Here is a 25,530-nt window from a genome sequence, read left to right as displayed (position 1 = left end):
GGGCTAGACTCAGTTGATTGAGAAATAGTTAGGGAAGTATAAGCTGATTGAGATTCTGATAAAGTTGCATCAACTGATTTTGGTTCTGGTGTGGTAACATCAGTTGACTGAGAATCTACTTGAGTTGAATCACCTAATTTAGGTTCTTTTGTGGCAGCATCAGATGGATTAGGTTCTGATGGGGTAGCATCAACTGATGTAGGTTTCCCTGGAGTAGCATCAACTGATTTTGTTTCTGCTGGGGTTGTATTATATGACTGAGGATCTGTGTGAGTAGGATCAGCTGATTTAGGGTCTGCTTTGGTAGAATCAACTGATGTGGATTCTACTAAAGTAGCATTATGTAACTGAGAATTTAATGGGGTAGTGTCAGCTGCCTGAGGCTCTGCTGTCACAGCAGCAACTGATACAGATTTTATTGGAGTCACATCGGGTGACTGAGGTTCTGTTGGGGCAGCATCACTTGATTTAGGCTCTAGTGGGGTAGCGTCAACTGACTGAAGTCTTTCTGGAGTGGCATCAGCTGACTTAGAATCCACAGTGGTAGCATCAACTAATCTAGGCTCTGCAGGGCTATCATTAACAGATTGAGAATCTGTTATAGCATCAGCTGATTGGGGTTCTGCTGGGGTGGAATCAACTAATTTTGATTCTGATGTGGTAGCATCAGATGGTTTAGCCTCTGCCGTGGTAGCATCAGCCGATGTATGTTCACCTGATGGAGACTCTCCTGGAGTCACATCAGGTGACCGAGGATCTGCTAGGGCAGCATAAGTTGATTTCAGCTCTGTTGGGGTAGTATCAACTGACTGAAGTCCTTCTGGAGTGGCATCAGCTGACTGAGGCTCTGCAGTTTTAGCATTAACTGATAGAGACTCTCTTGGGGTCACACCAGGGGACTGAGGTTCTGCCGGGGAAGTACCAATTGATTTAGGCTCTGGTAGGGTAGCAGCACCTGGAGGGGCCTCTGTTGACTTAGAATCTACTGTGGTAGCATCAACTGACCTAGACTCTGCAGGGCTAGCATCAGCAGATTGAGATTTTGTTAGGATAACATTAGCTGATTGAGGTTCTGCTGGGGCGGAATCAACTGATATTGGTTCTGATGTGGTAGCATCAGATGGTTTAAGTTCTGCTTCAGTAGTGTCAATTGATATATGTTCTGTTGGGGTTGAAACAGCTGGTTTTGGTTCTTTTGGGGTAGTATTAGCTGACTGATGATCTGCTTGAGTGGTATCAACTAATTTGGCTTCTGCTGTGGTAGCATCAGCTGTCTTAAATATGTTAGTATCAGTGGATGTAGGTTTTACTGGGGTAGCATCAGCTGATTTATGTTCTGCCATAGTAGAGTCAACTAATGTGGGTACTGCTAATTCATCTAACTGAGACTTTTCTTGTCTAACATGAGCTGACTGAGGTTCTGTTGTCATTACTTCATCCGATTGAGTCTGCTTTGGAGTCACATCTGGTGACTGAGGTTCTGCTGGGGTAGCATCAGCAAACTGAGGATTTTTGGGGGTAACATCAACTGACTTAGGATCTTCAGAGGTGACATCAGCAGATTGAATAACTTTTACAGTAGGATCAGCTGACTTTTCTGAGGTAGCTGGACTAGCATCAGCAGATTTAAGTCCTGCTGTGGTGGCATCAACTGACTGACTTTCTTCTGGAGTCACATCAGGTGACTGAGGTTTTCCCGGGGTAATATCAGTTGATTTAGGCTCTGCTGGAGTAGAATAAACTGATTGAGGTTTTGCTGAGGTAGCATCAGTTGACTGAGATTTTGTTGGATTTACATCAGTTGATTGTTTTTCTCCTGAAGTTGTACCAGCTGATTTAAATTCTTCTTTAGTAGCATCAATTGACCTGGTCTCTACTGGTGTAGCATTAGTGGACTGATGATCTGCTCGGCTTGCATCAGCTGACTGAAGTTCTGATGTAGTGACATGAGCAGATTTAGGTTCTGTCGTTGTAGCATCAGCTGACTGAGGATCTGATGGGGTAGCTTTATGGGTCTGAAGATCTGCTGAAGTAGTGTCAGCTGATTTAGGTTCTTGTTGGGTAGCATCAGCTGGCTGAGCCTCTGCTGGAGTGATATCAGCTGACTGAGCTTTGGCTGAAGTTGCATCAGCAGATTTGGATTCTATTGAAGTGGGATCAGCTGATTGAGGTTTTAAAGAGGTAGGTTGAGGTGAATTATGTTCTATTGCTGTAGTATCTGTTAATTTAGGTTCTTCTGGGGTAGCATCAGCTGAATGAGGCTCTGCTGGAGTTTCATAAACTGATTTGGGTTCTGCTTTGGTAGAATCAGTTGCCTGAGATTCTGTTAGCTTTGCATCAATTGATTTAGTTTCTCCTAGGATGGCATCAGCTGGTTTTGATTCGGATACTGTGACATCAGCTTTTCTTTTCTCTGGAGTAGCATAAGTGGATTTGGGTTGTGCCGAGGTGGCATCAGGTGATTTGGGTTCACCTTGGGTAGCATCAGCTAATGTTGGTTCTACTGGGGCAGTATTAGTTGATTTACTTTCTGCTGTAGAAAAAGTGGATGATTTAATTTCTTTTGGCGTAATATTAGCTAACTCAGTTTCTGTTGGGTTAATACTGTGTAATATCATGGAAATGGGTGCTTTTAGTGAAATTGTACTAGTAAAAGTATTAGAAGAGCTGATGTGTTGTGCAATGTTTGGTGAGACATTAGTGTTTCGTGTTACTACACTACTTTCTTTATATCCTGTGGATGCTGTATTTTTGGTTGGCTCTGGGGCTTCCGGTTCTTTGCTTGTGGTATATAAAGTGCTAATTCTATTTGTTGATTTGACCTCTTCTGGATTAACAAAAAATGGAAGTGTTGTTAACTTGTTATAAGATGTTAACTGGACATTAATGGGAACATCTGTAATAAGTGAATAGTCCTCTATTAGAGGTGTGATCACTGTGAGTCGTAATGACTCAAGTGCTTCTTGCTTTTCAAGAATATCTACTAAATCAGTAGAAGTTTGGGATGCTAGATCAAAATGTATGTTTCTCAACATAAATCCCAGGCCACCTAATGTTTCAGTATCTTTATCAGCAATTGGTAACAGTGTCAGTCCTGCACCTGCATGTAGTTCTTCAGTATCTTCATTAGCTGAAGAACTGTAGATTGATGTTGACTGAATCAGTTTTTCAGGTGCATCAGAATACAACGGGCTTGTTGTGGCTGTTGTAACTTCTGTCAGTTGTTTAGTTGTTCCTGAATTTACTGTACTTCCTAGAACAGTAGTGCCTATACTAGATTCTGTCTTTTCTTCATAAGTTGTTCCATTAAATGGTACAGTCGTATCCATGGTAGCTGGAATAGTCTCTAAATTTCTTGGACTATTTGATTTAGTTTCCATGAGGTTTTGCTCTATGGTAAGCCCATATTTATGTGTTGACTTTGTACTTTCCTCATTGGTTGTTGTTGCTAGAGTGCTACCACTCAAAATACCTTCATCCAAAGCATTCACTGCAGTTGTTTTCATGTTCTTACTTTGTTGAGTTGAAGTAACTGTTGTGGATATCCCTTTGTCTTCTGGGACTGAGCTTGAAGTGTAGAGCGCCATTGTAGTTGAAGTTTGTGAGGGCTGTTGTTCTGTTGACATAAAACTGGGAATACTGGTAGTTGTCTTGTTAACTGATCCAGCAGTGGTTTCTGTATGTGGGCTTATAGATGGCTTTAATGTTCCTTCTGTTGTATTTGTTCCAATTGTAGCTGGGGCAGTTGTAACATTTGAGAATACTGTTGTTTGGAAAAGGTCTAATCCACTTCCATCTTCTCCAGAGCCCTCATCTGGAAAGGTGGGTTCAGGTGTTGGAAGAGGGGACTTGTCTTTTTTCCTTTTTGGTGGGCTTAAAGGGTCTTCTGGTGTTTCTTAAAGTGAAAAAAAAAATAATTTTAAGTATGCAGTGAAAGAATGGATAGTATCAATACACCTAGAATGTACAATTTTTATTCATATACTTGTTGTTTGCTGCATTCAAAATTAAATCTCAGAAGAATAAAACTGAAAATATATATATTTTTTGTTACTTACCAGGAGCTTTCTTTTTGTTTTTATCTATAACATTTTTTTTGTTTTTTCCGGTCAACCTTCTTGTAGATTTGCTTCTACTGTGTGACGATGATGACTGGGAAGAACTTGAAAATTCACTCTCGACTGTTTCTGTTATAAACAGACAATATATCAATGCTAGTGTAACTGAAACTATCAGTGATTACATTTCACATTGCACTAAATGTACACATAGAAATGAATGAAAAGAAGGGATTTCTCTTTTGCTCACAAAAAGGAGGCATTTTTTAATGAAAAATAGTTGTTTTGGCTCACTGTAAACTGGTGTACCTCTAAATGGGACTTAAAGTACATCTGACAGCAGTCACATGTTCAGCTGAGCAACCACTGGAAACACTAAGGGTAAAAAGGTTGGACCCTTACTTTTGATATACTCAACTATACATATCTGGGCATTGGCTACTGTTATTAAAGGGCACTGAGCACCCTTGATTTTTTTTTTACAATGAACCTCCCCATAATTGAGGCTTATAATACAGTATGCCATTCGGGGGTTCAGGGAGCACTATTGCTTACTTATATGGGGCTGCTCATAGAGCCCCCATCCCTGTGAAAGTTGCCATCACTGGTCCCCATCACTGGCCGCATGTAACGTTGGCACTTGGCAAGAGCCCAAAGAAGCTGCCTGTGAGCTCATTCTTGGCCACAATCTATGCCAGGAGATGCATGCTGCAATGCATGCTGGGAGCTGTAGGAGGTTGATATGAGTACATCTCCTGCAGGGGTGATCTACAGTGATGTGCTTACTACAGCTCCCAAAATGTATTTTCCTGCATAGATTGCAGCCTGAAATGAGCCCACAGGTGGATTATTTGAAGTGCGGCCAGCTGCATCAGGTGATGGCAACTTTCACAGTGACAGGGGAGGGGGGTTTACACAAGCAGAACCTCCCCCAAAACTTTTAATCAACAGTAAATGGGTGTAAATGATATATGTAGGGATTTAAGTGGTGCAAACTGAGATGATGCCAGATAGAAGCAGCGAGATTTGAAGCTTTGTTCACATCTAAAAATTGAAATCGCTGACACCAGCGATTTACGAATTTGTGGGCGATTTTTTTTCTCCTCCCGGGACTTGGGTGGGTGCTACGGTTTTTGTAAAACACTTTTATAAGCACTTTTGCAGAGCGATTGCGTTTTTTCACTTCCTGACGTCAGTCAGAAAGTGAACTCTTTGAACTGGAAAAGAATAAATACAATGTATTTAAAAATGTAAAAATCGGCTGCGCTTGAAAAAAGGCAGAAAATGCCCTAGATGTAAACAAGCCCTAAGTGTGGATTAAAACAACTGTGTCGCATACAGTGAGCAGCGCGGTGGCATAGTGGTTAGCGTTCTTGCATTGCAGTGCTGGGTCCTTGGTTCGAATCCCAGCCAGGTCAGCATCTACAAGGAGTTTGTATGCTCTCCCCATGTCTGCGTGGGTTTCCTCTGGGCATCCCAAAAACATAGATAAGCTAATTGACTTCCCCCTAAATTGTCCCTAGACTGTAATATATGCACTAAACGATACATACATAGACATCTGACTATAGTAGGGACTAGATTGTGAGCCTCTCTTAGGGACCGTTAGTGACAAGATTATATATTCTGTACAGTGCTCCGTAATATGGCGGCACTATATAAATACATAAATAAATAAAATAAACTATTACCTCAACTAACCAAATACACTAAAACGCAACCTTATAGGTCTTCTAAATACTTAATACAAATGGAAAGTAATGTACACGAAAAGTACTTAAACCAACACGCGTAGCACAGAAAAGCAAAATATGTATATATATATATTTATATATATATATATATTTTCAAACTCTTAGTGCACAAACAATCTCACAGAACATGTGCAAAAGCAAAAAAAAACAAAAAAACATTGTCCACAAGAGATGAGGCCAGTGCTTTAACACACTGAGCAGAAGAAAGCAGAACAGATTTATTTTTATTTATTTATTTTTTTTAACAAAAACACTAACTGTCCACAAAAACTGGACTGACGGTGACAAAAAACCAAAGCAACAGCTACGAGACAAAACACAAGTGCAATGACAAACTACAGAAAAGCACAAACAAGAAATGGCACACAGAACCTGCCTATCAAGTGAACACTGGCTTATACTAGCTAGATTAAACAAATATTAACTATACGAAGTACACTAGTGCTAACTAACTTGCTGCTGATAGCTCAAAAACAAAGTAAGTCCCTGACCCCTAAATGCAGCTAAACCTAGGAAAATGCTCTTTAAAGTAAACTAACAATCACAAATGTCACACTAGTCGCTAGTACATTAAGCTAATTCTCTAACTGACTCATAAAAACAATGAATATCTCTACATAAACTGTAGTAGTCAAACAAGTATCTCAGAAATAACTATAAATATGATAAAAAACTAGAAATAACTTAGTGACTAACTAGTAGTGACTGGCTGCTACTACTGCTACTACTAGTACTAACTGATAAAAACTTTATGGACAATTAGCCCTTTCCCTATCCCTGGACCCTAAACTACCCCGGCAAACAATTAATAAGCTAACTCAAACTGAATCACAAAGCTAACAATTGCAGGTACATGTAGTCTCAAATTACACAAAATTATGGCTCATAATTACGACTCATCGTAAATTACGAGTCATTACGGCCAACACTAGTTACTACTGTGAATTTGGAAATATATATATATATAAACTATAAACAAACAGCTTCTTGTATGCTGTATACTGTGGACCTTATAATAATATAATATGAAATGATGGATTTATAGATAAACCTATCTTAAAAGGCACTTCTAGTAAAAAATAAATTATAGAATCAGAATCATTTAACCATTTTGGTCTATCTGGACGGATATATCCCTCCAGATAAGCCTGCACAGCTGCTGCGGGGCTGCGCGTGCTCCCGCCGCCTTTCACTGCCCCTGAGATCAATGAATGGGAATGTAGATCCCATTCATTGATCCATGTCCCTCTAAGAAAAACTGACAGCTGTCTCTGGAAAGCCACGATTTTTCTGTGTCCCAGGTCACCCCTTCTGTTCCTGTAAGCAAGAGCTCTCACTTCCAGGGCGAAAAATCAAAAACTCACTGTGGCCATCTTGTGGCCAAATAGTAAAACTTATAATTTTTTTTTTTTAATATACATAATCAATTTCATTTAAAATCCCCTGTTTACCTCCCCACTACGAAAAACCCCAAATAACATTTTTAATAAAACATTTTTTTTTTAAATTACAATAAAAAAACAACATAGTTACCTAAGGGTCTGAACTGTTTTAATAAGCAAGTCAAGCGAGTATATTACTATACTTTTTTAAATTATAAGCTTGTAAATAGTGATGGACGCAAATTGAAAAAATGCACCTTTATTTCCAAATAAAATATTGGCGCAATACATTGTGATAGGGACATAATTTAAATGGTGTAATTACAGGGACAAATGGGCAAATAAAATATGTGGGTTTTAATTATGGTAGCATGTATTATTTTAAAGCTATAATGGCTGAGAATTGAGAAAAAAATGTTTTTTCTTAATATTCCCATTAAAATGCCTTTAGAAAAAAATAATTCTTAGCAAAATGTACCACCTAAAGAAAGCCTAATTGGTGGCGGAAAAAACAAGATATAGATCAATTAATTGTGATCAGTAGTGATAACACTATTGGCGAATGAATGGGAGGTGAACGGTGCTCGGATGCATAAGGTGAAACGACACTGTAAGCTGAAGTGGTTAATATAATCGCCATAGTCCGTAGGATCGCCGGAAAATGGACATTCATCTTAAACCCCACCCCCTTTCGTCAAAACTGCGATCTTTGCCCAAAGCCTTGCCAAGAAGTCCAGAGCTCTGTGGTTACCCCCTACTGTGTTTCCATGGCTTACCCCCAGCTTGGCAGCCATGGTCTTTTAGACGACCACCCAGCTAGGGGCAGGCGACCGCAAAACAGAGCTCCGGACTTCTTGACTAGGCTACGATCTTCGAGAGAGGAGCATGGTTTAAGATTAATGTTAATTTTATGGCGACAGTGGACTACAGGCTATGATCAGGATTACTGTAACTATAATGTGCATTTCACTGTAGTCTAATGTTTCACAGAACCACATGAAAGCAATTATTTATACAATCAGGGTAAAAGTCAGTTCTTAGGTACCTTGTCTTTCTTCTTCTGAGTTAACCTTTTTTTTCTTTTTCACGAGACCTTTTGGTGGTGGTTTCCCTTTAGGCTTTTTTCTTTTTCCAGGCTTTGAGGGATCTAGTTCAAAGTATTAGAAAGTGATTTTTACTAATTAAAATATGTGACATTTGTGTGACAGCATAGCTCAAACTGATCAAACACATTTTTAGTGCCTCTTGAAACCACCATGGCTGGATTTTTTACTACCTAATACACCAAGAAATCTATTTGCCTTGTGTGAGAGTGGACCTACGTATGTATCCCAATGAGCTAACTCTAACCCCCTCTCCTAGAATAGAAGTATCAATATGCCTAACACTATTCCTATCTAAACACCTAAAACTAACCCACCTACCTAAGATTAGACATACCTATACGCTTTCTAGCATTACTGAAAGTAAGCTCTGTCTGGTTGGAAACTGCAGAGGAGCTGATGTTGGAGCTCCAACATAAAATCAGGGACCTGGGAGTTAATTGGATTTTCTTTTGTCCTCCTCTAGAATCACCTCCTCGCATTCACGTATACAAGATTTTGCACATGCCTCACCCCTCCTCTGCAATCCATCAAATCCGTCACTTTCCAACCTTTGATATCTTTAAACTTGCCCATTAAAACCCACCTTTTCTGGCAAGCATACGCTCTACCTTAGGCCTGTTCCCTTTATGACCTCCGGCCAAGTTGTACTCCTACTACATAACCTAAACCACACTGCCTCAAGGTAGGAATATTGTATACTATTCCTTTCCCTCCCCCCCCCCCCCCCCCATTCCTTTAGATTGTAAGCTCACAAGGTCAGGGCTCTCGCAACCTTTTGTGTCTTGGATTTTGTTACACATTTATTCATATAAATTTTGTCACTATAATTACCAATTCTGTATTTTATATCAACTCCGTATTTTGTATATTGATGTACACCATTGTCTGTATTATTTTATACCCTATGTTTGTTTCTTACTTTGTACAGTGCCACAAAATATGTTGGCACATTATAAATCAATAATAATAACAATTTTCAGTACACTACACTACAGCAAATAGCAGCTCTGGCTGGCTAGGAAGTGCTCATACATATTTTAATATTTTTTTTAGTAAGGTCTGGAAATTCCAGACTTTTCTAAAAATGCCCTTCTGGTACATATTTACTGTTTACATCCTGCCAGCTCTATTCACCATAGTTGCCTGTCACAAAGAAAAATAACACTTTTGTTTTTAGCTTTGCAATGGTAATACTATGTAAAACGGGGTACATTTAGAAAAGATGTTTGATGAATTTGGTGTGGGGTTTTGCTAATAGTTAGAATATCTGTCATTTTCTGTTACTGATATCATAGTATTTGCCTCCCTATCTCTCAACACTAACTCTCCTCCCCAAAGCAAATCCCTGTCTATTCACCTAACGTCCCCTTCTAAAAGCTCCAATACACATTCAAGGTATGTTACCCAGCAGGGATTGGGACCCGATCCCCCAGGTGACATTGCAGGGCCGACCGTTGATCAACCAAAGTGGTCCACCAGGCAGTCTGCCTCGACCAAGTTTCATTTAGCATGTGTACAAGAATATCCCTGTGATCACACCTAACATTCCTCTCCTAGAACACTCGTATTTATACACTTAGCACTACACCTATAAACACACCTAACTCTGACCCACCTTCCCTAGAATATACGTACCTTTATCCCTAACACTATTGCTATCTACACAACTAACACTAACCCCTCTTACCTAGAATACATATATCTATACACCTAACACTACCCCTATGTACATGCCTAACACTAACTTTCCTCTCACTAACAACACTAACAGTAAGGGCCTGTACACACTGCTGCACTTGCGCTGCGCTTTTAAAATCACATGCGTTTTTTAATCGCAAGGTCTTTTGAAAAATCATGAAAATAGTTAAGAACTGTACACACTGGTGTGATGCAATTTTTCTATTTTCATGAAGGCCTTGTGATTTAAAAATTACATGCGATTTTAAAAACGCAGCGCAAGCACAGCAGTGTGTACAGGCCCTAAAGATTGCTTCTATCTAGATGCCTAATGCTCACCCTCGGGGGTTCGCTATATTATAGCCGAACTCCGTTCCTGTCTCCTCACACTAACCTACTGGCGCAGCTTACAACTAAGTTCGGCAACAATGTAGCCGAACTCATAACCGATGCGACACCATCTTCTCGCCAAACATAACGCTCTTGAAAGCTTGGCAATAGCTTATGTGGATTCCTGGCCATTGAGTAACATTAGGAAAGCAGATTCCTAGAAAGCACAAATTGCTGCTGAAAACATTCTAGTGGGCCTCAGGCCTTATACACAACACAAATTATTTTGGTAGTATTTTAAACTATTCTCGAGATGACATGTGACATGATGAGATGGACATGTATATACAGTGGCAAGAACACAGACACCTACAGTGCTGTGCTCCCTGCCTGAAAGAGTCAGTATCCTGTTATGCATCTGACAGTTTTTCTCTAGTCGGGACTCAGGCTATAGGGTCCCTTACTTCTAACAAATTACAGCAATACAACACTTTCCTAAGCAGATAACTGGGCTTCTGACTGCAAGGGATAGATAAAAAAAATAGTTTATGTATTTTGTCTATGGGATGCTTTAGACACTGCAATTGATCAGAGACAATAAAACTTTTAATCTACTTTGTAAATGTTTATACATAAAATAAAACCATGAAATGTTCTAAAAATATATTAAATTCATTTTTAGGAGTAGGAGGACAGATTCAATTGTTCATCTCATCAGTTTATTTTTACCTAGGTTTCAATTTAAACAGTTTTTGTAAATCACATCATTTTTGTAAAATATTTGTCCTAAACTGAGCACAGGATATTATGATTAGAGATGATCAATAAAATGCTAATAATTTTGGCTTGCACTAAAATTTAATACAAATTGTATGCAGCTTGGAATTAGGCCAATCAAATGTACTCCCTGGCGATTCTGACAGGCCCAGTTAAAAGCTGCATACAATTTTCATTAACTTTGCTTGGAAGCTGTAATTATTTACATGCCATTGACATCTCTAGTTAGAACATTTATCACAACAAGTAATTTAATTACCATCATCGTCATCATAATCCAGATACAAGACTTTTCTCTTATTATTTGGCTCTTTAGAAGTAGGTTTCTTTTTCTTCTTTGCCAGCGGTGAAGGATCCTCAGAAGGATCTTTTTTAGAAACAGAAAATTATTTAACTGTCAAAGCTATTCTTTCTATTATATTATTCATTTATTAGAGTAGCAGTATTACATAATTACATAAGTAGTTTGGTTGAAATAAAAAGACACCCATCCTTCAAGTTCAATTAGGTAACAAAAACTGTCCTGAACCTGCACACATCCCAGCTGTTCCAGAGGAAGGCAAAAAACCTTTACAGGCTTTGGCTAATTAGCCTTCAAGAGAGCCCGAGGTGGGGTTATAAAATAAAAAAAAAACGGGCTACCTGATCCGGGGGCTGAGAGGATCAGGTAGCTGCAATCCCCACTGCTCCATTGGTGAGGAAAGATTTTACAATGGGCAAACACTGACTAAATAATTTATAAATGAATATTGTAAAAATGAAGCAAATACTTACCTAAGGAGAGGGAAGGCTCTAAGTTGTATAGAGCCTTCAGTCTCCTCTCTCGGTGCCCTCTATCCTGTACTGGCTCCCCCCGTTTCAATCCCCCACCGAAAGGCTATTTGGAAGTCTTCGGGAGCCGTGTCCTCCCAAAGACGTGCGGCTCCATACTGCACAGGCGTGAGCGTGCAAGAGAGCGTGCTTGCGCAGGCGCAGTACAGGGCCGCCCTTCTTCAGGAGCACTCGGGCTCCCTGAAGACTTCTGAAGCCTCCTTCGGCCGGGTAAAGAAGTATTTGACTAAATTAGTCAAATACTGCTACCGGGCGAGCCAGCACTGGAACGAGGGGTCCAGGAGAGGAGTGGTAAGGCTCTATAGGACCCAGAGCCTTCCCTCTACTTGGATAAGTATCTGTCTCATTTTTTTAAATGCGGTTCCCATTCACTTTAAAAGCAGGAAGTCTTGAATCAGGATGAACCATTTCATGGCTAATGTAAAAAAAAAAGAGTAAGCTTTCGACCAATAACCCTTTTTCAGACTTTGTAGGTCTACAGGAACTTTTTACAGGAAGTCGGCCAATAAATCACCCTGATTCAAAACTTCCTAATATATTACAGTAAACCTGTTATAGACCTGGGCAATTGAGTTAAGCCTATGTAGACAATGAGGTTAACTAGTAGACAAAGGGCAAGGGGGTAGATCTGAGTTAGGGTTGATAAAGCAAAGAGCAGGGCATTGAAGTTACACCTAGGCACGTGGCAATGGGAAAAGATAGAGGAAGACACAGGACACATACCGAGAGTAACCCTTTACACTCAAAAATACGTTCACAGCAAAGATGTGCAATCTTGCGCTACTTAAAGAGGAACTCCAGTAAAAATAAAGTAGTAAAAAAGTGCTTCATTTTTACAATAATTATGTATGAATGATTTAGTCAGTGTGTGCCCATTGTAAAATCTTTTAAATCCCTGTTTTACATTGGGACATTTATTACATGGTGACATTTTTACTGTTGGCAGGTGATATAGCTGCTGCATGCTTTTTTTGGCAGTTGGAAACAGCTGTAAACAGCTATTTCCCACAATGCAACAAGGTTCACAGACAGGAAGCTGCCAGGAGTGCCACGGTCCTCAGAGTTTCTTGTAGGAAACTCTTCACCACAATATCAGCCATACAGCGCCCCCTGATGGCCTGTTTGAGAAAAGAAATATATTTCCCATGTAAAAGGGGTATCAGCAACTGATTGGGATAAAATTCAATTCTTGGTTAGAGTTTCTCTTTAAGCATTCATGTGGTAAACAATACAAAACTTCAGCCGCCCTCCTCCCCGGCTGAAAGGATAGACTGTGTCAAAAAGATAAAAGGAAAATGGAGGAGCGCTCCGTAGTGTATTACAATTTGTATTATTGAAACATGCAGGATTAAAATACACTTACTAGAAAGCAGTGTTACTCACTTATGGGATTCACCCATGACAAGCTGATATGACACTTGACAAAGTCGTGGATACGCCGAAACACGTCCTGACTGGTCACTGGCACACAGGACAAGAGGCACCTCGTCCATACCACCTAGGACACCCCCCGCTGCTGGCTACAGAGGAGGAACAGGTTGCTCGCTTGAGGTTACTTATGGGATTCACCCATGACAAGCTGATAGGACACTGCTTTCTAGTAAGTGTATTTTAATCCTGCGTGTTTTAACAATAAAAAGTGTAATACACTATGGAGCACTCCTCTGTTTTCCTTTAATCTTTTTGCCACAAACTGTAAACTAGACTGCTTTTAAAAAAATCTTGACTTGTTAGCATGGAAGATTTTTGTTTTTTTAAAAATTGCAGCGTTTTTTTGTATTTAGGTAGATCACCTCAACACGATTTCCTCCTTGTACTTGGTCCCTACTCTAACACACGCCAGTCAGCATTGAAGCAGACACGTTATGCATCTAAACATGAAATCAGTGCCAATGGGAATTATTAACCATTAGATAATGGTAACACTTATTAAGTAGAGTGACTCAGTAATATTATAGTACTGTGCATATCTATTATGCTTGCATGCATTTAGAGTATGTTACTTTTTTTTAATTGAACATTTTTTAAAAAGCTCATCTTTGAAAAATTGAAAACAATACTTCATACTTTGTTAAGAATACTAATGCCCTGAGACTGCCCAGAAATTCACACCTTGCTACAGTAGTTATAAATTGGAGAGGGCAGAAGCCTTTATTCCTCATTTTTAAGACCTGGCATAATCTGTGTACTGATAGCAAACTTTTACATTTCTATCTTCCAGTTTCTGTCAAGATACTTGTGCAGGGACTCTTACATGCACATTAAAACAATCAATCAACATGGGATATTTAGGTAAACAAAGTACATTCCACAGCAATCATTTCTCTGGTTTTATGTATTTGAGTTTTGTTTACCATCTGTTGTTCCCTTTGGTTTTCTTGGTTTTCTTGGATTTTTGTTTCCATTTGCAGGTGAACGTTTCTTTGTATTCTTTGTATTTTTCAGTGTAGAAGAGGAAGTGTTGTCATCACCCTCTGCAATAGATAAATGTTATTTATATGTAAAACACACACACAAAGTGTGTGCGTGTGCGTGTGCGTGTGTGCGTGTGTGTGCGTGTGTGCGTGCGTACACACATACATATATTTTTACTTGCGGTGTAGCTGTCACATACAGTAAATATAATAATCTGACAGTTTTAATCTCTTATTGACAGGCTTGGATTAGTCTATAGCCTCAGGGAGGATTTTCAGAGTTCCTTTAAATTGTTTCAAAAGCACTCCCTGGTAAGGACCTACAGCATACAAACATGCCAGCTTGCCTGCCTACTCATGTGTCATTATTTAGATAGTTGCACAGTGCCACGTGTACATTTTAAAAGGGTGCAGAATAGCAGAATATCGGTACTTTTACTGATATCCTACTACGTTTATATAGTAAAATATTGGTAATATTTACACATAATTTACTATGACCTAACCTCTCCTTACTCTCATACAGAACCCTCCGATGAGGGTGCCTAACCATTAACCCCCCCAAGGTGCAGCTAACCTTAACCTCTCGCACATAACAACACCTGCTATTATAGCGGGTACCCTTTTAAACAAGGTACGACTTGCGCCCTTTTCAACTATTCTGGGTGCCATTGCCATTCAAGGAGTGCCTGTGAAGTAAGAGAAATCCTAAGAATCCCCTATGAGGAGATGGACTAATCCAAAACCTGTCAGTAAGCGGTTCAGAATTGGTAGATCATAATACCTGCTGTAAGTGACAGCTACATGGGAAGCAAAACATGTATTTTTTGTATTTATTTGTAGTGCATTTACTTTGGGAAAAATGTGCAACTTTTATGTATGTATGTGGAAATATACATTTTACAATTTGCAGTTTGTTACCATAATGCCCCTTTAAGACTTAAGATTTTATTTCCTTGTGTATTCTTAAGGTGCCCATATATGTAGAGATGTATGGGCTGATTCAACCAACAGACAAATCTCTCTCTTATCGAATCTGATAAGAGAGAGATCTGTCAGCTGCCCATACAACACAGGCAATTCCCGATCAATTTCAGCATGAAATCTCTTGGGAATGAGCCTTGTGCGCCGCATCTGCCGCTGTCCCCTAAAGTCAATGTTCCCCCAGTGCCCATGTAAAGTGTATACATTACCTCTCCGCAGCCTCTGCTTGTCCCCCGCTGGCTTCCGGGATTCCTCCTCTCCATACATGCACGTCCTAGGTGGTTTCCTAGTAAGGGCGCGTGTATGTGACATCACACGCGCGCCATTACCAGGAAACCACGTGGGGCGTGCGTGTATAGAGAGGAGAATGCACCCGGAGCAGTGGAGGGACAAGCAAACAGGTAATGTGTACACTTTACACGGGCACTTGGTGGATATTGACATTATGGGAGACGGTGTTGGGAGTTTTGGTGTTCGTAGATTGTTGGGAAATTGCACGTCATTACCACCGCGCACCCGATCGAGCAACATCTTGCAGCATGCGCGATCAAGAATGTAACCAATCTTTACCCCCAAAATTGGTTGCATTGCCGGTCGATTTTCATCCAAATCGATTATAATAATCGAATTGGATGGTCGATCAGCCATCAAGTTGCTTGATGTACGGCCACCTTTAGACATAAAAATCACATTCTCAATGAAAACTTGCTGCCACGTGCTCCCGCCCCTTTTGTCAGTGTCTGTGCCCACTAAAAGAGTGAATGATTGCTGCTATAGAAATTAGATGGATTAAATCAGTAAACATTGGGGTTAAAAAAGTTAAAGAAAAGGCAAATAGTGTCACAACGTTAATATTTTTTTTTTATTTTCTACCTGCAGTAAAGCGTTAACCCCTACCCAGCCTATTAACCCCTTGGGACACATTCACAGCTGCAAATTTACTGGTACTTAAACCACTGATGTAGTGGTTGTTGTGCACTTTACAAGACCAGTGTTACCTAGGTACTGCCTGCATTTCTCATGCAACATGCTTTAGTGTTTAGTGTGTACACTACCAACACAAGCATTACCTAGGTAACATGGGTCATGCTAATTGCACAACATATACCAAATCAAAGACATAAGTACCGTTCAAATTTCCATGCACTGCCTGCGCATGCCATTTTTTTAACAGTAAACTTTTATTAAACAAAAGTCAACAAAAATTACAGTGAGAGATCACAATAAGAGAGACATTCAAGTTGTACAGGACAAATGCAGGAGATAACTGTAAAGAGACAGTAATAACATGACAGGGTTCATAGCGCTTTGAGAGTAACCAGAGCAACACAATAAGTCTGTATGGTAGATGCATATTTAACTAGACGTGAGTCCAAAGAGACTTGGAATTTGCCATGAGAACAAAGCTGCAGTTCTAGTACCATTTGCAACAATACGTAATGTGGGGTCAAAACATTGCTATGAATCTTCTTGTGGTGTGGACCCAATTATCCATCAGAGTTCAAAGGAGTAGAATAGATGAGTTCATAGCTGTCATGTTATCTTAAATTATACACTTGACCAACCTGCTCAGATCCTGTATTGAGGTATTACAGGAGCTTGCAATAACATAGGGAGAAAGAGGGGAGAAAAAGAGAAAGGAAGAGAAAAATGGTGTGAGTTAAAGAGGAGAGGGGGAATTAAGAAATTTCTCAGACAGGGTACAAACCAATTTAGGCTCAGTCATAGGTAATCATTGGGACAGTTTGGGAGCGTAGTGTTTAATCCAATCATTCCATATGTTGTAGAATTTTTGGGGGCAATTTCTGTAACTATATGTTAATTTGTCGAGGGAAAGTACATTATTAGCGGATTGAATCCATAGATCTTTGGTTGGGAGGGTGGGACCACGCATGCCATTTTTACTGTTAGTTTATGACTATGCCCGTGAACCACTTGTACTTAGGCTTAAGGATGCTTACACACTTTTAATGACAACTACCCATAAGTTAACTATCATCTGCGGGCACTCTGGCAACAGTTTGGGGCCCCAATGCTGTACAGAAAAAAACAATATACATATCACTTGCATGGCATAAGTAATTAAAACGTTATTGCTGTATCAATAGTGACACAACTGAAATATCAACAATTTCAGGAATAGTACAGGATAAAACACTGGATTTTAAAGTGGTTTAAGTTATTGGTTGCAAGATAATCTGTAAACAAAGAATTGAAAAGCTACAGGAAGTATTTTGGTTCAGTCAGTGTAAAGTACTGTCTTGATTTAAGCTAGTTAAAGGAACAACAGCAAAACAACTTACCTGTATCTGTTTCTTCTACTTCTTCCACTTCTTCTGTAATTTCTTTTTTCTTTGGATCCTTTGGGTTTCTTGATTTACCGTCATTGGCATCAGGACTATTTTTATTTGGCTCTGTAAATTAAAATATACATCAAAGAAATAAAATGGAACAATACAAAAATTACACTGTACATACACTAAGTTGTAAATTTGTAAAAAATGCTTAAGATATTTTTAAATTCTGGAAAATTAGAAGAAAAGATAACTAAGTTCTGTGCTTTATGATTGCACTCTCACCATTATCTTCTGTGTTTCAGTCTTTTGGTTTTCTTGGATTTCCATTGTTGTTATCTGGACTTTTTTTTATCTAGTTCTGTCATTTTAAGGATATAGGCCTCGATTCATCATTGTCTTTGCGATAACTTTTTCCAGTTCGTTAAATTACCAAATTCAGAGTTTATAAATTTCTAGTTGTATTCATCAAGGTTTTTCTTCATTCGGTGTGACTTCAATAAACTATCGATAACAATGCGGTAACCATTCGGTAACATGTCGATATTTCAATTTGACAGCGGTAATTTAACACAACGTCATAAGATTCCCGTGGAATTGTGGGCAAAAAGGCAGTCCTTTGAATACCATGTAGCAACATTCCGAATAGGGCTTAAAGAGACTCCGTAACAAAAATTGCATCCTGTTTTTTATCATCCTACAAGTTCCAAAAGCTATTCTAATGTGTTCTGGCTAACTGCAGCACTTTCTACTATGACAGTCTCTGTAATAAATCAATGTATCTTTCCCCTGTCAGACTTGTCGGCCTGTGTCTGGAAGGCTGCCAAGTTCTTCAGTGTTGTGGTTCTGCTATGAACTCACCTTTCCTGGCCCCTCTATGCACACTGCCTGTGTGTTATTTAGATAAGAGAGAAGAGAGAAGCTGCTCTAATCAGCTGGATAAATCTTCCTCTGAGCTGGCTGGGCTTTCACATACTGAGGAATTACAAACAAGGACAAAGCTGTTTGCAGGAAGAAAAGAGCAGCCTGAAACTTCAGTGCATGGGGGAAAAAAAACACACAAATGATCTCTTGAGATTCAAAAGGAATGCTGTATACAGCCTGCTTGTGTATGGATGTATTTTCTATGTGTGGACATACTGTACATCAACCTACTTCCTGTTTTGGTGGCCATTTTGTTTGTTTACAAACAAACTTTTTAAAACTGTTTTTAACCACTTTTAATGCAGCGAGGAGCGGCGAAATTGTGACAGAGGGTAATAGGAGATGTCCCCTAAAGCACTGGTATGTTTACTTTTGAGCGATTTTAACAATACAGATTCTCTTTAACACCTGGACCAGGATTCTGGAAGTGGCTTGAGACAATCCCACAATTTTGCCAGCTACGGCTTGAAAGGAGCCTTTTCTGAAAAAATGTAGTGAAGCTAGCAATTTAGTTAACCCTGGCACTGCCTGTGTTCTCTTACAAGATAGAAGTTTTAAATCAGGATGATACCATTTATTGGCTAACTACAAAAACTGCTACTACTCTTACAAGATGATTCAAGAAAAATGCTGATGTCCTGGTATAGCAAATAAATCCATTCTCTTGCAAATTGATATGGTTCTAGACCAGGCGTGGGCAAACTTGGCCCTCCAGCTGTTAAGGAACTACCAGTCCCACAATGCATTGCAGGAGTCTTACAGCCACAGTCATGACTCATAAAGGCAAATGCATTGTGGGACTTGTAGTTCCTTAACAGCTGGAGGGCCAAGTTTGCCCATGCCTGTTCTAGACCTTATTCTTGCCCTTCTGCTCCTTTGAATCACTCTCAGCTGATACATAACCACTTCAAATGGCTCCATCTTCTCTGTTAGCAAAGATCTGAGAGGAATAACGACAGAGCAGTGAAGGAGATAACTAATCCTAAATTTAACACTAAACCACGCCCACTTTCATTTTCATGAATTGCACTTTCTTCTGTTTTATCGCATCATTACCGAATGATTACCGAATGCTCGCTAACAGCTGTAGATAACTTTGATGAATCCTGAAATCAACTTATCGAGTTCGGTATTTTACTGAGCTGTCGGTAATTGATTCGATAAGTCTTGATAAATCGAGGCCATAGTGTTGCAAAAAGTTTGAAAATAAAATATGTATGCATTACATACATCAGTTTTCTATTATATATGGTTAGACATAGCTAATCTTTAGGTTATTTTCCTGTACTTCAGTGTCGGACTGGGAGGTGGAAAAACGGAGGAAATCCACCTGCAGGCCAAGCAGCAGAAACCCTGTGTTATCACTCCCAATACAAACATGCAGCAAGTCTTCACTGTGAGCAGCAACACCTGATTACTGCTGCTTGGCCGGCTAGTGGATTTCCTCAACTTTTCCAGCTCCCAGTCCGTGTGATGACCCAGAAAGTGTTTGCTGTAAATCCTGGGTCATCACCAACATCTTTCACTTTTTTTTATTTTTTAGTATTACCAGGGCTTTTTTAATTTGGTTCTGTAATTTCAAGGGTATATGTAAGTGGGAATAACTCATGTAATACAAGGTAAAACTCGAAAAATTAAAATACTGTGCAAAAGTCCATTTTTTTGAGTAATTCAACTTAAAAAGTGAAACTCATATATGAAATAGACTCATTACATGCAGAGCCTGATATTTCAAGCCTTTATTTGTTATAGTTTTGATAATTATGGCTTACAGCTTATGAAAACCCCAAAATCAAGATCTCAGACCATTAGAATAGTGTGAATAGTTCCTGTTTAGCCGGAAACAGCATGTGTATCAGCGTCTATTCAGAGCAGGAAGAGATCGGCGGCGATTGGAACCAGGGAGGAGAGTGACTATTCACAGTGCTTCGATGGCTGCGCTACCTTTGTATTCAGAGGGCGGAGCACGGAGGGCGGCCCGGGCAGTGGAAGGGAGGGAGAGGTCGGGCTGCCCTCCTAGCGGCTGACCATTATGGGGGGGGCACCTATCTACCTATCTAACCCATACTGGGGGGCAGGTACCTATCTAATCTATACTGGGGGGCAGCTACCTATCTAACCTATACTGGGGGGCAGCTACCTATCTAATCTATACTGGGGGGCAGGTATCTATCTAACCTATACTGGGGGGGCAGCTACCTATCTAACCTATACTGGGGGGGCAGCTACCTATCTAACCTATACTGGGGGGGGGGGCAGCTACCTAATCTAACCTATACTGGGGGGCAGCTACATATCTGACATATACTGGGGGGCAGCTACCTATCTAATCTATACTGGGGGGCAGCTACATATCTGACATATACTGGGGGGGGGGCAGCTACCTGTCTAACCTTTACTGGGGGGCAGCTACCTATCTAATCTATACTGGGGGCAGCTACCTATCTAATCTATACTGGGAGGCAGCTACCTATCTAATCTATACTGGGGGCAGCTACCTATCTAACCTATACGGGGGCAGCTACCTATCTAACCTATGCTGGGGGGCAGCTACCTATCTAACCTATACTGGGGGCAGCTACCTATCTAACCTATACTGGGGGGCAGCTACCTATCTAACCTATACTGGGGGACAGATACCTATCTAACCTATACTGGGGGGCAGGTACCTATCTAACCTATATTGGGGGGCAGCTACCTATCTAACCTATACGGGGGGCAGCTACCTATCTAACCTATACTGGGGGCAGGTACCTATCTAATCTGTACTGGGGGGCAGCTACCTGTCTAACCTATACTGGGGGGCAGCTACCTGTCTAACCTATACTGAGGGGCAGGTACCTATCTAATCTATACTGGGGGGCAGCTACCTATCTAACCTATACTGGGCGGGGGGGGGGCAGCTACCTATCTAATCTATACTGGGGGGCAGCTACCTATGTAACCTATACTGGGGGGGGGCAGCTACCTATCTAATCTATACTGGGGGGCAGCTACCTATCTAACCTATACTGGGGGGGGGGGGGCAGCTACCTAATCTAACCTATACTGGGGGGCAGCTACATATCTGACATATACTGGGGGGCAGGTACCTGTCTAACCTTTACTAGGGGGCAGCTACCTATCTAATCTATACTGGGGGGCAGCTACATATCTGACATATACTGGGGGGGGCAGCTACCTGTCTAACCTTTACTGGGGGGGCAGCTACCTATCTAATCTATACTGGGGGCAGCTACCTATCTAATCTATACTGGGGGGCAGCTACCTATCTAATCTATACTGGGGGACAGATACCTATCTAACCTATATTGGGGGGCAGCTACCTATCTAACCTATATTGGGGGGCAGCTACCTATCTAACCTATTTGGGGGGCAGCTACCTATCTAACCTATACTGGGGGCAGGTACCTATCTAATCTGTACTGGGGGCAGCTACCTGTCTAACCTCTACTGGGGGGCAGGTACCTATCTATTCTATACTGGGGGCAGCTACCTATCTAACCTATACTGGGGGGGGGGGCAGCTACCTATCTAATCTATACTGGGGGGCAGCTACCTATGTAACCTATACTGGGTGGGCAGCTACCTATCTAATCTATACTGGGGGGGCAGCTACCTATCTAACCTATACTGGGGGGGGGGGCAGCTACCTATCTAACCTATACTGGGGGGCAGCTACCTATCTAACCTATACTGGGGGGGCAGCTACCTAATCTAACCTATACTGGGGGGGGGGGGCAGGTACCTGTCTAACCTTTACTGGGGGGCAGCTACCTATCTAATCTATACTGGGGGGGCAGCTACATGTCTGACATATACTGGGGGGGCAGCTACCTGTCTAACCTTTACTGGGGGGCAGCTACCTATCTAATCTATACTGGGGGGCAGGTACCTATCTAACCTATACGGGGGCAGCTACCTGTCTAACCTATAATGGGGGCAGCTACCTATCTAACCTATACTGGGGGGCAGCTACCTGTCTAACCTTTACTGGGGGGCAGCTACCTATCTAACCTATACTGGGGGGCAGGTACCTATCTAATCTATACTGGGGGCAGGTACCTATCTAATCTATACTGGGGGGCAGGTACCTATCTGACCTATACTGGGGGGCAGGTACCTATCTGACCTATACTGGGAGCAGCTACATATCTGACCTATACTGGGGGGCAGCTACCTGTCTAACCTATGCTGGGGGGCAGCTACCTATCTAACCTATACAGGGGGCAGCTACTTATCTAACCTATACTGGAGGCACCTACCTATCAAAGCTATATTGGGGGGCAGCTACCCATGTAATCTATACTGGGGGCACCTACCTATCTAACCTATGCTGGGGGCACCTACTTATTTAACCTGTATTGGGGGCACCTACCTACCTACCTATCTGGCTACCTATATTATCCCACTGCCTTACTGTTACATAGTTACATTACAGTTAGCTCCACCCATGTGATGTCATGGCCAACCCCACAGTTTTTTTTTTTGGGGGGGGGGGGGGTGTCAGTAAATTATCCGCATCGGGTGTCAAATACCCTAGCTACGCCACTGATTGTACATACTGTACGTAAAAATGCATATTTGGGATTGCAAAACCTTTTTCTCTTTTACATTTTGGATAGAATAGGTGGAGGTGTAACTGCTTTTTAGTTATCTTGCTGTCTTACTGTCTGGGTGTTCCATTGTGGACTGACAATATTTATTGGAAAGAAAATTGAGGGAATCCATTGAATAGAAGCCTAGCAAACATTTTTCCCTGGAGTTGGCACACCACATCTTGGAGTGCATTTCTCATTTTGATGATTGCTGTTCATCTAACAAATTCAGACATTATGTGTAGCAGTCTGTATTTTTTTTTTGGGGGGGGGGGGGGTCAATATGCTGAAGTTTATCCTGGTTGAGATGGAACCAATCAGAGCACTGTTTTTCTGTGTGTTTTTTTATGAACTGAAGATTGGACATGGTCTTTTTAAGCGAGTGAAACCCTATATGTGAACTTCTGATGGCTTTATTTTTATTCCACTCTAAAAGTAATTGGTGTTGAGGTCAGGGGCGTAACAATGGGGGCTGTAAGGAATGCAGCCGCGGGGGCCTGCCAAGGGCTGTTTTTGGGGGGCAGGAGGGGGTGCAGCGCATGAGGGAGGAACAATGGCCACACAGAGCAAAGCAGAGCAGAGGGGAAGGAGGCCCACCCCCCTCACCTTGGGCTCCCCCGTCAGCACTTCTCCCTCCAGCAGTGATGCAGCATCAAGCAGGCATGGAACGTGGACATACTTCTGCATTCCATGCGGCGGTGGTTCTACTCTGAAGCGCCTGACACTACTTCCTGTTTATCAGGAAGTAGCGTCAGGCACTTACAGAGAAGAACATATACAGCATGGAACGCAGAAGAGGTATGTCCGTGTTCCATGCCCACTTGATGCTGCATCACTGCTGGAGGGGGAAGCGCTGACAGGGGAGCCCGGGGTGAGGGGGGGGGGGAGTGGGAGCCACACTCTGTGTGGCCATTGTTCTGCCTTCTTGTGCTGTGACCCCACCTGTACTCCTGGAACACCTAGCTGGCAACCTATACTAGGGTCATCTATGCCTTTCTATACTAGGGGCATCTATGCCTGTCTATACTGGGGGCATCTATGCCTGTCTATACTGGGGGCATCTATGCCTGTCTATACTGGGGGCATCTATGCCTGTCTATACTGGGGGCATCTATGCCTGCCTATACTGGGGGCACATATATCTGTCTATACTTGGAGCACCTCTACCTGGCTATACTGAGGGCACCTATACCTAGCTATACTGGGAGCACCTCTACCGGGCTATACTGAGGGCACCTATATCTGGTTATACTGGGGGCACCTATACCTGTCCATACTGGGAGCACCTAAACCTAGCTATACTGGGGGCACCTATACTTGTCTACACTGAGAGCATCTATGCCTGTCTATACTGGGGGCATCTATGCCTGTCTGTACTGGGGGCATCTATGCCTGTCTGTACTGGGGGCACCTATACCCGTCTATACTGGGACCACCTATACCTGTCTGTAATGAGCGTCACCTCTACCTGTCTATACTGGTGGCATCTATGCCTGTCTATACTGGGGGCACCTATTCCTGGTTAAAATGGGGGCACATATGCCTGGCTGTACAAGGGGGCACCTATAGCTGGCTATACCAGGAGCACCTATAGGTGGCTATACTGGCGGCACTTATACTTTTAACTGTCTGCTTTACTAATAAAGACATACCATGTTATCCTTCTATTCAAACAGGTTTGATAAAAAACAGGAAATAACAGCAACATAACTGACCTCTAGGTTTTTCTTTGGGACGTCCAGTATCATCCTTCTCATCTAGGTATTTTTTAAGTGCGTGTGCGTGCGTGCGTGCGTGCGTGCGTGTGTGCTCATTGTCATCAAAGGTGAGTCCAGGTAGTAATATCAAACAATACAAATCCTTTACTATACATGTATCAAGTTGTGTGTTAACCAGGTATGGTCGGAAAATTCAGCGGAATTATTAATTCCGTGATTCCGGCCGGAATTAGCTAATTCCGATTCCGGTGGTCGGAACGGAATTCCTCTGAAACGGAATTCCGCGGAAATTATATAATTCCGACGGAATTTTCCGGTATAACACCCAAAAAATCTCTCTCTCTCTCTCAGATTTTCAAAACAGCTTATATACCATAGCTGAGATTTGAACCCAGGACACAGTGGGTAGTAGGTATCTGTCTTACCCTCTAGACCATGAACCACACTACATGCTAAAGCTGGCCTAGCATAAACCATACTACCATTATGATCAATTCAATAGAAAAAGTAGCATGAATAAGGATTTGTACTTTTTGAAAAGCATGCTTATATTCCATAGCTGGGATTTGAACCCAGGACACAGTGGGTAGTAGGTATCTGTCTTACCCTCTAGACCATGAACCACACTACATGCTAAAGCTGGCCTAGCATAAACCATACTACCATTATGATCAATTCAATAG

General features: G+C 41.4%; 1 protein-coding gene across 8 annotated transcripts in view; it reads right to left on the bottom strand.

Moving 5' to 3' along the window:
- PRG4 (proteoglycan 4) overlaps positions 1–25,530 on the bottom strand; it is a 189,614-nt gene that overhangs the window by 30,530 nt on the left and 133,554 nt on the right. For 7 of the 8 annotated variants that reach the window (XM_068240146.1, XM_068240143.1, XM_068240147.1 and 4 more), the window contains 6 exons: positions 17,617–17,727; positions 14,270–14,389; positions 11,344–11,451; positions 8,240–8,341; positions 4,059–4,187; positions 3,101–3,895 (listed from right to left, as the gene is read on the bottom strand). In XM_068240146.1, coding sequence (XP_068096247.1) covers positions 3,101–3,895; positions 4,059–4,187; positions 8,240–8,341; positions 11,344–11,451; positions 14,270–14,389; positions 17,617–17,727 — 1,365 coding nt within the window. The remainder of the gene's footprint in view (positions 1–3,100; positions 3,896–4,058; positions 4,188–8,239; positions 8,342–11,343; positions 11,452–14,269; positions 14,390–17,616; positions 17,728–25,530) is intronic. The other variant, XM_068240151.1, reaches the window with a different exon arrangement.

Source organism: Hyperolius riggenbachi, chromosome 6 (genome assembly GCF_040937935.1).
Source record: "Hyperolius riggenbachi isolate aHypRig1 chromosome 6, aHypRig1.pri, whole genome shotgun sequence".
NCBI lineage: Eukaryota > Metazoa > Chordata > Amphibia > Anura > Hyperoliidae > Hyperolius > Hyperolius riggenbachi.
This window is presented reverse-complemented; position numbering and strand designations above follow the sequence as displayed.